The 14,025-nt window shown below is 44.3% G+C and overlaps 1 protein-coding gene across 7 annotated transcripts in view; it reads right to left on the reverse strand.

Annotated features, from left to right (window-relative positions):
- Nucleotides 1-546: 546 nt before the first annotated feature.
- LOC120948267 (serine/threonine-protein kinase Pak) overlaps nucleotides 547-14,025 on the reverse strand; it is a 60,075-nt gene continuing 46,596 nt past the window's right edge. For 5 of the 7 annotated variants that reach the window (XM_040364410.2, XM_040364409.2, XM_040364408.2 and 2 more), the window contains 5 exons: nucleotides 9,178-9,446; nucleotides 6,983-7,250; nucleotides 5,547-6,805; nucleotides 5,248-5,466; nucleotides 547-5,163 (listed from right to left, as the gene is read on the reverse strand). In XM_040364410.2, the coding sequence (XP_040220344.2) occupies nucleotides 5,080-5,163; nucleotides 5,248-5,466; nucleotides 5,547-6,805; nucleotides 6,983-7,250; nucleotides 9,178-9,446 (2,099 nt within the window). In that variant the 3' untranslated portion in view covers nucleotides 547-5,079. The remainder of the gene's footprint in view (nucleotides 5,164-5,247; nucleotides 5,467-5,546; nucleotides 6,806-6,982; nucleotides 7,251-9,177; nucleotides 9,447-14,025) is intronic. The other 2 variants (XM_040364413.2, XM_040364415.2) reach the window with 2 other exon arrangements.

The raw sequence follows: 14,025 nt of genomic DNA on the forward strand, positions 1-14,025 counted from the left end.
TTTTTTTCAACTAACCCCACAAAAAATTTAACGTTTTCTCAGCTATACGGTGGTGTAAATATTTTCTCGGTTGATTGTTCGCATGATTTTTGAGAGCTTATTTGGTTGGATGAAAAAATTATAATATTCTGCTCATTTTTGAAACTCAATATAAATCAGTTCAAAACAATGGGGAATATCGATTGGTCTATATGAAATTCGGCTCAGTATACCTAGTCATTGGAAAGGAACCAACTGTATACACAATTGATCATTAAACTAAAGTTTTTAAGGAAAAATGCTTGGTGGCACTCTTGCCCCGTATGGCACACTTGCCCCAAATTCCGCTACGTAGCTGTTTTCTAAACCACCAAACCAAGCAGGAGTTTTCTGAAAGGCTTCGAATCCGAAGTACAATCGTGTTGCTGGAGGCGTGCTGAGAAAGAGGTATGCTGTTTGTTACCCAATATCGCACATGAATCACACAAAGCAGCTGGAAACAGCAGAAAGGTGTGCTGCTGCAAGACCAAGACACAGACACAGACACACATACACGCATACACCATGTCGTATAAAATGTTTTCTTTATTTTTATCTTCGATCATTCACTTCTATTATATAGCTTTTTTGTTGTAATTCTTGCTTCTTCCCGCCCGCGCTGCTTTCATTCCATTCACACTCATTCGCCTTCATTCGCGCTTTATTCTATGATTTTTTTTTCCTTCGCTGTCACCCTCACCCCCCCCGCCCCCTCCATTCTTTACTTCATTTTACATAATTTTACATGAGTGTTATCATCGTGCGCTTTCGTGTATTTTAGACACGTTTTGCATCTCGCCTGTGAGTGTGTATGTGTGTGTTTTTATATTATTTTAAACAAGACAACAACAACACCACTTTTAACGCATCATTGCTGTGTGGCGTGCGTCTTTCCTGTAAGCACTGTCGCGTTTTTGTTGTGTACTACACACACACTACCTGATTTTTGCCTCTAGGTATAGGTGTTTGTTTGTTTTTTTTTTCTCGTCTTCCACTAACTACACCAGCGGTCTAGCTACCTGACAAAGTTTCCATGTTTTATGCTGCTCACTATGTATATATTTATATATGCTTTAGTTATTTCATCTTTCATAACTGAACAGTTGTGTGTTGTGTTTTGTTTTGTTTTGTGGGTCAGTAATCTTTGTTTTCTCCAGCCGTTCTTCTTTTGCAAATTCTGTTTTTACTCTCAATACGTTCTTAACGAAACGATGCCCCCTGGTTCTTCTGTCATCCATTTCCATTACTAACCATCCTTTAATATGCTTCCTTTTCTATGTATGCATTTTGCGTTGAACGAGGATTATACACTTTTCGATGAAAGGAAAGCGGAACAAGGGGGGAGAATAAATATTTCTCGATTGCTACACCTGCGCTATGTTTTTTTTTTTTTGTTTACACTCTTCTGTAGCAAAGCGCTCAGCACTTGCTGTTTTCCCGTAGTCAGCTGATGATGGTGAGTGTTGGTGAATTTAAGTGATTGCAATCCTACGCATGTCACAGAATGGTGTTTTGTTGTTGACCAGCTTGTGAAATGCAATGATGATGAAACAAACACACACAAAACCACTGTGTGTGGTGGTACACACATCAAAAGACTAGGAAAAAAATACAACATGTGCAATGTAATAATATGCATGCCCCTCTCATTATGTATGAGACATTTGGGGGTTTGTTCTACCCTTTTGACTTTTGTCCGCTTGAGTTTAGCGTGTGTAGTACCACTCATCACCACCCTCTAAGCTGGCTCGTTCGTGTGAGTTTTATACTTATATCAACTCTTCCTAATGTGTGATTCCCTTCCTTCCCCGTGTGCCACACTGCTGTACGCTGTATAATACAAACTTTTCACTGTACGTCTAACCCTTTTATGTTAGCTACATTCTCTGCCCTTATGGTGCCCTGTGCGCATTAACTTATTTGCATTACAATGTTTGGAGAAAGAGAGAGAGAGAGAGAGAGAGAGAGAGAGAGAGAGTGATAGTGAGAGGAGAAAAAAGTAAGCATACTATATATCATACAGTGGGTCAAAAAGCGGATAAAAGTAGATAAAAATATAGCCCCCTTCTCCGTTTTTTTAACTATTGCGCCCCACCGTCACCGTGTGCAGCAGCGACGGGGGATGGATCTACTTCCTCCTCATATTGCAGTAACGATAATCCTTCTTTACCAATCTGTCGTCCTCCCCCCCCAATTGCTGGGGCTTCATTTATTGTCGAGCAATTCGAAACTCACAAAACAGAAAAGACTTATTTCTCGCACACTCACACACACAGACACACACGCAACATAATTCAGTATAATAAAGTTACATTATGTTTATGAAAGTAGGTGACGACCGTCGGTGTAGTGGGTTAAACGCCACTGTACGCCACACCCCACACACACTCCCAACCGAACATGCTCAGTCGATGCTTAGTCGTACGACGCCTACTCAGTGAGTGTTGTGGTACATTATCTACGCAGAATAGTGTTTTACTGTACATGATTGTAGGCAAAACGATCGCTTAGAGGAGAAACGAGCGTGCTGCTGGGCGAGTTTAGAAGAAAAGCCTAAATTAAACCTAACACGTGCGTCACAACGAGCCGGAATCGAATACATTTGTTCGAAAAAAATGCATACACACGCACACACACACATATTCACACAGACACAACTAATCCTACGGACAAATGCAAATTTATCATTTCTTCGCACTTCGTGTTAATCATAACGAAAGATTATTACACACAACGTGGTTGGTTCGGTAAACGCAAATGCTAAACATAACCTGCACACACAAACACATAGGCCCCTTGATGTCCTTTGATTTGATTTGTTTTTGTTTTACGTCTACGTGTGCATACGCTTTCTGTTACACCTTTTTTATATTACATGTAATTATAATACTTTGCCTCGAATTGTGTCGTGTCTCTCTCTCTCTCTTTCTATCTCTTGTCTGCCTTCATAAGTGCTTCAAGTGAAATGGTGTTTCTACACGTTTGTTTGTTCATCTCTCTCTCTCTCTCTCTCTCTCTCTTTCCAATGTTGATAACATAAACTGGGAGGGGGGATTTGAAGCTGAAAAGCTGTAAATTTGTTTGTATTTTCCGGATCCACCGCAGAAGATCATTAAACGATTGTTGGTGAATGGAAGAAAAACGCAAAACGAATATGAGCGCGCGCGCGTGTGAGTGTGTTTGTGTTGGAGTAGGAATCTGTAGAAACACATCATTTCTTAACGTCGTTTATACGTCGTTTGTGTGTGTGTGTGTGTGTCGGTTACTCTTCTCTCGGTATGTTTCTGTTTCAGGCACTTTCACTTTCTCCTTTCCTTTGTCACAATTGTGTATTGCGTGTGTGCTTGGTTTTTACTGTTACCGTCTCGCTCCTTTCCTCATTTGAATGTCTCACTATGTATGATTTGCTTGTTACCTAGTTTGTTATTTGTTACATTGTTACACGCGCTTGTTTCTTCGCCTGTGTCCTTCCGATCTACGCTCAAGTGTGTTTGTGTGTGTTTTTTTAAACGTCTTTAGGTCTTTAGGGTTTTTTTTAATCTTTAACGTGGTATAGTTTCTTGCGTTTGCTTTTTTTTGTAGTACTTTTCTGTTATAGTTTCTCATTGCATTCGATCCATTCACTTTAATTATGCATTTAATTTCTCTTCTTCTATATTAAGCCATTCACGTTGTTTTGTGTGTAGCAAATACATGTGTTCCACATTTCTGTTTTGCGCATTGTTTAGATTTTGTTTCTTTATTTGTTTATTTGTTTTTATCTTGCTTGCCTGTTTTTTGTACTATTTATATACACTATACAATGGAGAGTCGATTGGTTTTTTTTCTTTCTTCAAAATTAGTTTCTCTTGACCACCTCAACAAGTTTAAGCTTATATGTTTTAGGTGTGTACTTGTGTGCGTGTATGCGTGTGTGTATATGTTGGAGTAATCTATTTTCACCTGCTTTTGCGTGCTACCAACATTAATGCTGTAAGGGAGGGGTTTGTTTTCTTTGTTGCCTGTACTGTTTTCTTACACGTTGCACACGTTGCATGTTAGCTTATCCATGCTATCACTATGCGCTTCCGCAATGGGAGCAGGCTCACGTTGTTTGCAATGGTGTAGTGTATTTGTTATTTCCTTATTTTTTTGTTCTCATTTACGATCCACATTGCTTGTTTCCTGTCCTTATTGTGTTTCGCAATGCTACCCATCTATCTCTCCGTTTCGTTTGGCTTTTTTTCTTCTGCCATTTCGATCCACCGACAATGTTGTTGCTGCTGCTTTCTTGCTCTTTAACTCTTAAATTGTCTATGTATTAAATATTAGTCTTCTTTTTTTCTTGTTTGTTTGTTAATGCTTAATGCTCAAACACTAAAAGTATTTGCTTTTCTTGTTTTTTTTTCTGTTTGACTACGCCAGGTTTACTTTGTTCACCTTTTGCGTTTCCTCGTTTGCGCTTACGAAATAGTGTTGTTGTTGTTGTATTGTTTGTCTCGCAGTTTCCCGTCGCGTCGCGCATTCTTTGCTGCCATCTGAATTCATTTTTTTTTACTATGTACAAACCATCGTGTGTGTCTCTCTTTCACTCTCTTCTCTCTCTCTCTCTCTCTCTCTCTCTCTCTATCCTCTCTCTTCCTCTCTCTCTCTCTCTCTCTCTCTCTCTCTCTCTCTCTCTCTCTCTCTCTCTTTTTGTCTGAATCTTCCACGGCCTGATCTGCGTATTCCCTTCCTTTAACCCTTCACGTGCACCCCCGGAAAGATCTGATCCATACAACGCGCACAAACGCTCTAGCAGCAGCTGCTGTTATCGATGGACGGCAACAGTACGTTGGCCATACTGGGTTTATCACGTGTTGTCTCGCTGCTGCTGCTGCTGCTGCCACCGGCGGCACAACAGTTCTTTGCCCCGCTGCGGGCAGCAGGAAGCGGCGAAGGAATACTGGCAGAAGCGATCGCACCACCACTACTACTGCTACTACTACTAATACCCCCGCCGTCAGCCGCGGTGCCGCCGGGCGGCCCATCAGTATCGTCGGTTCCAGCGGTGCCCGATGGTAGCACGACGTCCTCCCGCTTTCAGTGGCCCTTGGTCGCTTCCTTAGCGGCCATAATGAGTGGCGTTAGGCTGGCGAGTGGTCGGGCCAGCTTCAGGAAGGGATGCTACGGAGAAAACAGAGAGAGAGAGCGCGTTAGTGCGGGTTCGATGGAGTGAGTGTGTTTATAACACAAACGGCACAATATTACCCTTAGAAGCTCGTACGCGGTCGCCCGCTGATCCACGTCCACCTCGAGACACTGGTCAAGGAAGTCCTGAAAGACGGTGCTAAGCTTCTCCTTCTCCTTGATCTCCGGCTTGCCGTGCGTCGCGATCAGGTAGAGCGCACGGAGCGGATTCTCGTTAAGGTACGGCGGCTCACCCTCGATCATTTCGATCGCCATGATGCCGAGTGACCAGAGATCGACCTGCAGGGAGGGAAAAATCGTTACCGTAACCCTTTCACACACACACACACACGCGCGGGGTCGTTCTGCTCGTTGCTTACCTTCGGTCCATACTGCTTTCGCGTAACCACCTCCGGTGCCATCCAGTACGGTGTGCCGACCATCGTCGTGCGCTTCGACTGTTCCGGCGAGATCTGGGCGCAGAAGCCGAAATCGGTCAGCTTCACGCTACCGTCCAGCCCGAGCAGTATGTTGTCGCTCTTGATGTCCCGATGGATCACCTGGTTGCTGTGCAGGAACTCGAGCGCCTGCAGCACCTCCCGGCAGACGGCCGCTATCTGGCCCTCGTCCATGCACGTCTCCGTCACCACGTCCGTGAGCGACCCTCCCGGCAGATACTCCATCACGACCCACAGCTCCTCCGACACGAGGTAGCTGTCCAGATAGTTGACCACGTTCGGGTGCTTGTTCTCCCGCATCACCAGTATCTCGTTGATGATCAGCTCCTTCTTCGGCTGCTGGCTGAGGTTCATCTGCTTGATCGCCACCTCCATGCCGGTGGAGCTTTCGATCGCGGTGTAGACCGTGCCGGACGCGCCCTGCCCGATCTTCTCCATCTTGTTGTACTTTCGCTTCGGGTCGCCGACGCTCACGATCGTGCGCAGCTTCTCCAGTATCTCCTCGTCCGACATTTTCTTCTTCTTCAGGTTGGCGGCGCGCTGCTGTGTCGTCGTCGGGCCGGTCGTCGCCGCTGCTGCCGCCGTGTTGAGGTTGCCGGTACCGCCGTTGTTGACGTTGTTCGGGGTGGTGGCTGCCGCTGCAGCGGCGGCGGACGCTGGTAGCACCACCGAGGTGCCGGTGCTGTCACCACTGCTGAGGCCATTGTTGGCAGCTGTAAGGTTGGACGACGTATGATTGAGTGTGGGTTGGGGTACTGTTGCGCCGGAACTGGCCCCCGGAGGGACCGGCCCTGCCGGAGTAGCGGTAAGCGATGTCGCAGTAAGTATGGAACAACTAGTGCTAGTGGTGTTAGAACAAGTAGTAATAGTAGTAGTAGTAGTAATGGGAGTGGTCGTCGTCGTTGTTGTTGTCGTGATGGTGGTAGAATCGGCGTCAGCCGTCGCCGCCGGATCCTCCTCCTTCTCCTCGTCCCCTCGGTTTGCCGCTGGCGATGGTTCCGTTGCCGAACAGGCGATGCCACCGGGCAGCAGCGATTGGTCGTCGTGCGTGTCGTCAACGGTCGGAGCGTCATCGGCGGGCCCCGGTGGTGGGAGGTCGTCCAGGTCGTCGGGATCGTCGTCGGATCGTGCGAGCGGTGCAACGATCGCGGGACGTACCACTGTTGTCGTTTTATTGTTTACTGTTGTTAGCGTTATGGTTGTTGTTGTTGTAGTTAGTTGGTTGTTAGTTGGTTGCGAAGGAGGTTGTTGTTGTTGTTGTTGTTGTTGTTGGTTAGACGGTTGCGTTTGCGATAATCGTATTGGTACGGTTAGTGGCATGGAAGCGAAATGGTCGTAAGCGGAAGCGTTCATGTTACCTTGGTGTTGATGGTGATGGTGCAAATGCTGGGGCAGCGGTTGGCCAGGCGCGATCACGGCACCGCCCGCTGCCGCCGCCAGGCTGCTGATCGTTTGTGCGGACGCGGCGTTCACCGAGTTCTTGTTCTTGTCGAATTGCGTCGGGCTGCGCACGGACCCGTGACTGCCCACCGACTGATGGTGGTGGTGGTGTTGGTGGTGTGTCGCACCGGCACTCAAGTGTGGAGGTATTGGCGGTGAGATCGGATCATCGATCGGGCGTGTATACTGTGGAGGGGATTGCAGATGTTGAGAAGGAAAAAAATACGATTTAATTTCATGTACTAAAGGGTTACTTCAGTCTCAGCTCGACAGTCGGTCAATGGCAACACACTACACAAAAACGGTAATCGAAATTTATTTTGGGGGAAAAATGGGAATGTCAAATTACCAACAGCAGCAGCGACAGGCGATCAAAGATACCCGACACCGTACGGTGAAACGTTTCGTGATAAATGTTGTAAATCTCTTGAAACATCTTTTGGCTTTGCCAAGCAAAATGTTTATCCCGTAAAAGTACACAATCGTTGCACGTTGTCTAAAAACTAGCCACACTTCTACCCCTTAAACAGTACAGCTAAAACTACCCCAAACTGATCACATCGCGCTCTCGCACACGCTCTTCCAAACACCTATGGTGCGTGCGTCCAAGACGATCGAAGACGAGCAACTGAGAGACGAGATCAAGGATTCGGGTGATTCGGGATACGTTGGGACTGACTGTCAACCTTATTGGTCAAAAATCAACCGAAAAACATTGTCCATTGTGCATGCGCTTCGGTGGGTGTTGTTGCGTTTCGCTATTGCAATTTACCTTCTCACCAGTGACCCTTTGTTGCTCTATCCGGTCTTTCCGCATTCCTGAGCATACCCACACACGCACACACGCACAGAGAACACTACACGCGGGTAGGAAGGTCTGGGGCTTGGGTGCGGCACGGCTTCAAGGGTCGCACTGATTGCTGGGAGGATCACCATAAACGATTCCTTCGGGTTGGCTAGGTAAGAGTTTCACATCGCGGGTAAGAGTTTCGACATGCCAAGGTTACACGGAGGGTAAACGGGGACAGCAATGTGAAATGGGAAATGAATGAAAACCAACGTGGGGAATCCCGGCGCTGTTGGCTGGAAGTTTGAACATTCCAGAATGATTGGAAATCCGGTTTTTTGTTTTGTTTATCAATCAGCTGCTTCCGGTTACTGTTGCTTTACTATCTACACCGGAATTGACTACTTGGGAAGTTTAAAACAATGTTCCATTCGAACTAGAACTAGAAAACTCGGACTCGACTACATATAACCACACAGATCATGTGTGCGTGTGTGTAGATCTTGGCAGGTAAAATTAACATCCAAGTATGCAAAGGGAGTTGTGTCCTTTCTTGCACGTTGTCATAATCCGATTGGGCCAGTAAACAAATTACCTGCCGTGCCTCTCTCAGACTCAGAACTGTTTCCTCTACCTTTCGTGACCTGAGCATATGCTAGGCGAGATCTTCTACAACTAGCACCAACTGCTGAGTTTCTGAGGATTTTCTGGTAGAGACGTGATACGTGACACGTCCGATCATTCGCTTCGATGAGGAAGATTTTCAATCAGAGCCTTGGAAAGAGAGACCTTGGTGAATACAAATTTTGATGAGGAATGTCAAACTCATCCATCCAAAAAGCTATTTTATAAATGGAGAATCTATGGTTCGGAAATGCTTTATGAATTTATGGAACGTTTATGGTCTATGATCTTCCTTCTGCTTGCTCTTCCTACAATTCGTAAGGATGACTTCCCGAGGCATCCTAGGAGCCTTTGTTTTGCTTTCTTTTGGCGGGTTGCTTTGTCACAGATCATTGGGATGGTAGCAGTAACCTTTACAGAGCATAGGCGCTTACTAGGGAATGATTTCTAATTTCCATACTTTTTCACGGACTTTGTAAAAGCACATGGTAGTGGTCCTGGGAAATTCCACAAGGAAAAAAAATGAAGGGAATAGCGCCCCTGGCGCTCCGAAGCTAGAACAGTATGGTAATTTGTTCGGGAAACACGCACCAGATTCCTACAATACCTTTCATTCTGGACATTTGCATACCATTACCGAAGAAGTTGTGTGTTGACCGAAGAGAAGAAATGGAAAATACAAAATTGCACCGAGATACTTACGATTGATTTGGTCCGTTCCGGGCGGCTGGCGATGGGCGGTGGGATGCCGTTGCCGCTGATGCTACCGCTGGCGCTGCCGCTGAGTATGCCCAGATCGTCGCTGTCATGATCGCCGGCCGAGTTGTGCGACGACAGGCCCAGGCTGTACGCTTGCGAATGGCTGCTCGAGATGATCTGCGCCCCGGGGCCGCCGTGCGATTCCGAGTCGGTTGGCGTGCTGCTCGGGCTGCTGCTGCTGACCCGGCTCAGCGACGACCCTATGGACGATGCTGCAGTTGAGCATTAATAACGAAATCCTAATATCTGCACGGCATTTGCGCCGGCCGGGTTGGTTGGTTGGTGTTTGGGAGGCATGGTTGCTGGCGGCAAACACACAAACACCGGTAGAGAGGAAGCGAGATAGACGCCGGGTGAAGAGGTTCGTCGTTACATTCTATTGCGAGTCGTTCTATTTCATAGTCAAATTAAGACGGGATGATATTTTTGGGTAAGCTGAAGCGTGGCAACTGATTAGAATGGGAGAAACTGTATCGAATCGCTCCGCCAGAGTTCAACATGGCTCCGTAATTGCGCAGAGGTCAAATGAGACAGGGTCGGCGATTGGAGTGATCTAAGAGAAGTTCGGCAACAATTAACCCCCCATGATTGGCATGACTGCTTACGACATTCAATTACAGAACGATTTGGTGTTTGATACTGTTTTAAGTGATTGCCAGTTAGGCGCAGCTTCTCACAGCAACTTTACCCACCGTGTTCTTGTGGGCTTGTTATAACATCAAACCTCCAAATGACTCAATTCCGAAAAAAAAACAATTGAACCATTTGCTTACGCAACAACGCCACAACGACTTGCGCAACGAGTTTCGACTAAAAATGAACCCACTTGTTGCTTGTGCTTTATTGGTTCGTGTGATTGTCCCACCTTTCCATCGGGGGGACACTGTTCTTCCTCTAACGGAATATCTCTAACGGTGCAACGTAACAGGGTGTAACACACCCTCTCCCTCCGCGTTCCCTGCCCTGGGTGGTGGTGAAGATGGGAAATTACACCAAAATTGCCCGTGTATCACTGCGGGCATACGGCTCGGGCTATGAAACCAATCGAAGAGGATCCCAGAGGCCACCTCGCTCCGATGGTCCGACTGTTCCCCCTTAATTGAGTGAAGTTCCCAACTACCAACACCCCTTCCACCCCCATTGCCCCGGGGGTGCAATCGTTTGGGAGAGAAAGATGAAGCAGAGCGCTTAGTCAATTCCGTCGTCTGTCCCATTGAATAACTCAATTAATTTGAACTAAGCGCCATCATGGACACACCTCGAGAGAGAGATAGAGGGAGGCTGCTGCCACTCCGCCGCCGCAGGGTACGTGATTTCTGTCACAAACGGGTTGTGGAGAAAAGACAATCAACATGGGAGTGTGATAAAAAAAGAAGAAACAAAAAAACAGCACACATCAGCACAAAAATGAATCCTCTTGTACTAATTGATGAACTTGATAGAGCATACCGAATGGGGAAATGTAACCGTGTGTGTGTCCCCTTTCTATCTCCTTCACCCAGCCAATCCAATCTCAAAGTCCGGACGGGTGGCAAATGACAAGTCAATGTGACATTGGTGCGTCAATTTCAGCACCTAAAAGCTCAATCACCAATCACACTGAAAGGCGCGAGATAAAGATACAAGGATAAACAGGGTCGTCCTGCATCACACCCAACGAATGGAGCGAAAATTGATGACGATTGTTTGCTTCCGGTCCTGTGTATCAGATGTCCACTCCAGCTCCTTTTTTCCAGCCAGAGTGAGAAAGAGAGAAAGAAAGAGTGCCTATCCCTTGATGATCGATGGTTAGCACGAATGGTGTGTCTCATTGTTGCTGATGAACTAATATGGAATCGACGACCGACTGGTCCTCCATTCGTTGTGAATGTGTTTCCCCCGTTTACTCCGAGAAGAAAGTGAAAACACATTCTTACTCTACTCCTGGATCGCGCGCGCGTATTATGTTGTTGAAGCGTTAATTGGCTTTTCCCCTCACCACGGACACCGGATGGTACCCGGTCGCCTCCTGCACTCTGGCGGAGGAAATATGTGTGAAAAAGGCCGCAGTTTTCGATTTCTATCCCCTCTCTCCTGGCCTCGGCCATCATCCTGGTTTGGTTTGGTGGAGCATAAACAATAAATGGGCAACAATTATTCCCACAGTGTGATGTAAAACTGAAGCAATTAACCAACCACCAAACATCGGCGACCGTTTTGGGAAGGACGGTGGGGGCAACCCGTTACTGTGTTTCTCTCTCCCTCACACACTCATTCGCCAGCGCGAATGTTAGGGGAACGATAGTGAGCGGGGGTTTGGATTTTGGGGCGGTAGATTGTAATGAATTGAGTGAGTGATTTATGAAAACGGCAAAGGTCGGTTAAGAAAATCAGAAAAGAAGAGCTGAAATTGTGTCCGGTTTTTATTATGGTTGGTGGTAGAAATTTAGATTTTAGTAAAATAATTAGCCTATAACATGATTCTAGCATGTTTGGCGAGGTATTGGAAAAGAGTATAGCAGAAAAAAAAGAGCTTTAAGCGGACATCATAACGTGTTTTTACTATTCTTAGAGATATTTCCCTATAAAAACCTTAAATTTGTATAATTGTTGCGCTTTGTCTATGCACTTCTTCTATCAAACTCTTTTGTGCTGTTCACTTTAAAGCCAAAGCTGTCCAGTCCAAGCCAATCAATTGCAAGTGTTTCTCTTTTGAAAAGCGCGTTAAAACCACACTCACAAACAAATTTGGAGCGCATTTTCACCCGGCTGCACAGTGGGCATTGGCCGGGAGATCAAACCTTATAGATATAAATCATCTTGTTGTCTTTGCTACCACAGTTTAGCGCATATAACCAAAATTAGATGAAGAGGGTCGTCATACACGTGCAGTAGTTTTTCTATTACACCTGAGACATTAATACACATTCCATATTTAGATAAGTTACAAAGATAGTCTGGTGTATTTGAGAGCTTTGAGGCAATAGTGGAAAAAGCGAAGGAAATTCATAAGAAAAAGACAAAAGTTTGGAGACCGAGCAAATAATTGTTCTCACAAACCAAGAACCATCTTTAGCACGTAGAGTGTCATGGCTATCATATATGATAGCGAAGAATAATTGACTTTAAATCCTAATATCTTGTAACAGATAGGGCATATTATCATGAAATTTTGCAAAAAGATCGACAAAATGTTAAATAACTTTGTAATGTATTCGGTTTTGGTAATTTTTTGTTTTTTTTTTCCTTTTTTTATAGAATAATTCAATGATACCCATATAAATGGTCGAAAATCAAGAATATAAATGCAAAATAACAATTCCTTCGATCAATATAGTGGAGCCACACATATTTTGCTTAAAATGTGAGTTTTCAAACTCTTGTCTAATGTACAGCAGATATTAGTTAAAATATTATCGAAATGTCAACATACGTTGTTTCCATGATCGCTTTTCAATGAAGTATCTTGTTTGAAAAAAAAAATCTATACATAACATTCAACTGTTGTTTTTGCGATTAAATGATCAAAACAAAGCAAAACAATAAAAATACAACAAGAAATCAACAAAAATTGTATTAAAAGTCATTATTTTCATCATTTTTCTAGTTTGTTTATATTCACTAACACACTTCCCTGTTGGTCATGGCTATCGTATATGATAGCCATAACAAATGTAAACAAAAAGTGCAAATAGGGTTGAACCGATTTTTGCGATTAATTGCAAATGCTCCCTACTGGACCAGGTTAGAGGAGCTATATGAAAAAACCAGTACATATCCAATAGATGAAATTGGATATGTGATAACAGAACGCCTTAAAGCAAAATGCGCAATATCAGGTTCACCCCTTCTAAGGGCACTCTTTTGAAATTTTCACTTTATATATATATATATATTTTTTTTTTCTTTCCTTCTTTCCTTCATATTTTTGAATTTCTTTTGTCTTGTTCCTAATCTAATAGTGTTAAGTAGATAAGTTAGTTTAAGTTAACAAAAGGCCCTAGGCCTAACACCATGCTTTCTAAAACCAAAACAAACTGCCTCTTGGCAAAATGCTCTACAGCGGTGAAAAGCGAGCGTTACGCTAAATCTCGCAAAACAAATGTACACATGAACTTAATAGAAAAATATCAATAAACATATATTCTGATTCTGATTCTAAACAAAAAGTGCATGGCACCCAGGGAAACATAAACAAAAGTGGTCTGGCACTCAAAGTGTTACATTTGCGATTCAAATTCATAAAAAAGAAACTACCTCAAAACTTCAAAAACTAAAATTGGACAGAAAATACCAAAAGAATAAGAACGATACCTAAACGATTGAACGAAGATAAATACAATGTTTTTCAAATGTTATTAAAAATAGTGAAAAAAAAAAAGAAAAATCATCAAAGCTTGACATCGTTAAAACTATTCATATTTTATTGTCAATTTAGAAAAATCTTTCATATGCTCTAACTTTAACAATCTAAAGCAATTTAATATTAACTAAGATTTTACGCGAATTTATATTTCATACAAAAGGTACACGTGGCCCACACTTTTATCCCAGCAATTGTTCCCACCTGCCCACTGTGAGCTGGAAAAGCATGATTGTGCCAACGATCTTCCAAAACAACTGTGAAAAACAAGCGTGTGTGTGTGTGTGAGCCTCCTTGGAGAGAGCTCTTTCATTTTCATCACCTTCTACTATTCACCATCCATCCCCATCCCCTGTTTGTTGCATTGTTTTGTTTGGTAGCTGATTTTTGTTTTGTGTTGCGATACTTTTAAAAAGCGTTTGTCGTGAGAATTTGCATTCTCCAAAAGA

The sequence above is a fragment of the Anopheles coluzzii genome, chromosome 2 (assembly GCF_943734685.1).
Source record: "Anopheles coluzzii chromosome 2, AcolN3, whole genome shotgun sequence".
In the NCBI taxonomy this organism is placed as follows: Eukaryota; Metazoa; Arthropoda; class Insecta; order Diptera; family Culicidae; genus Anopheles; species Anopheles coluzzii.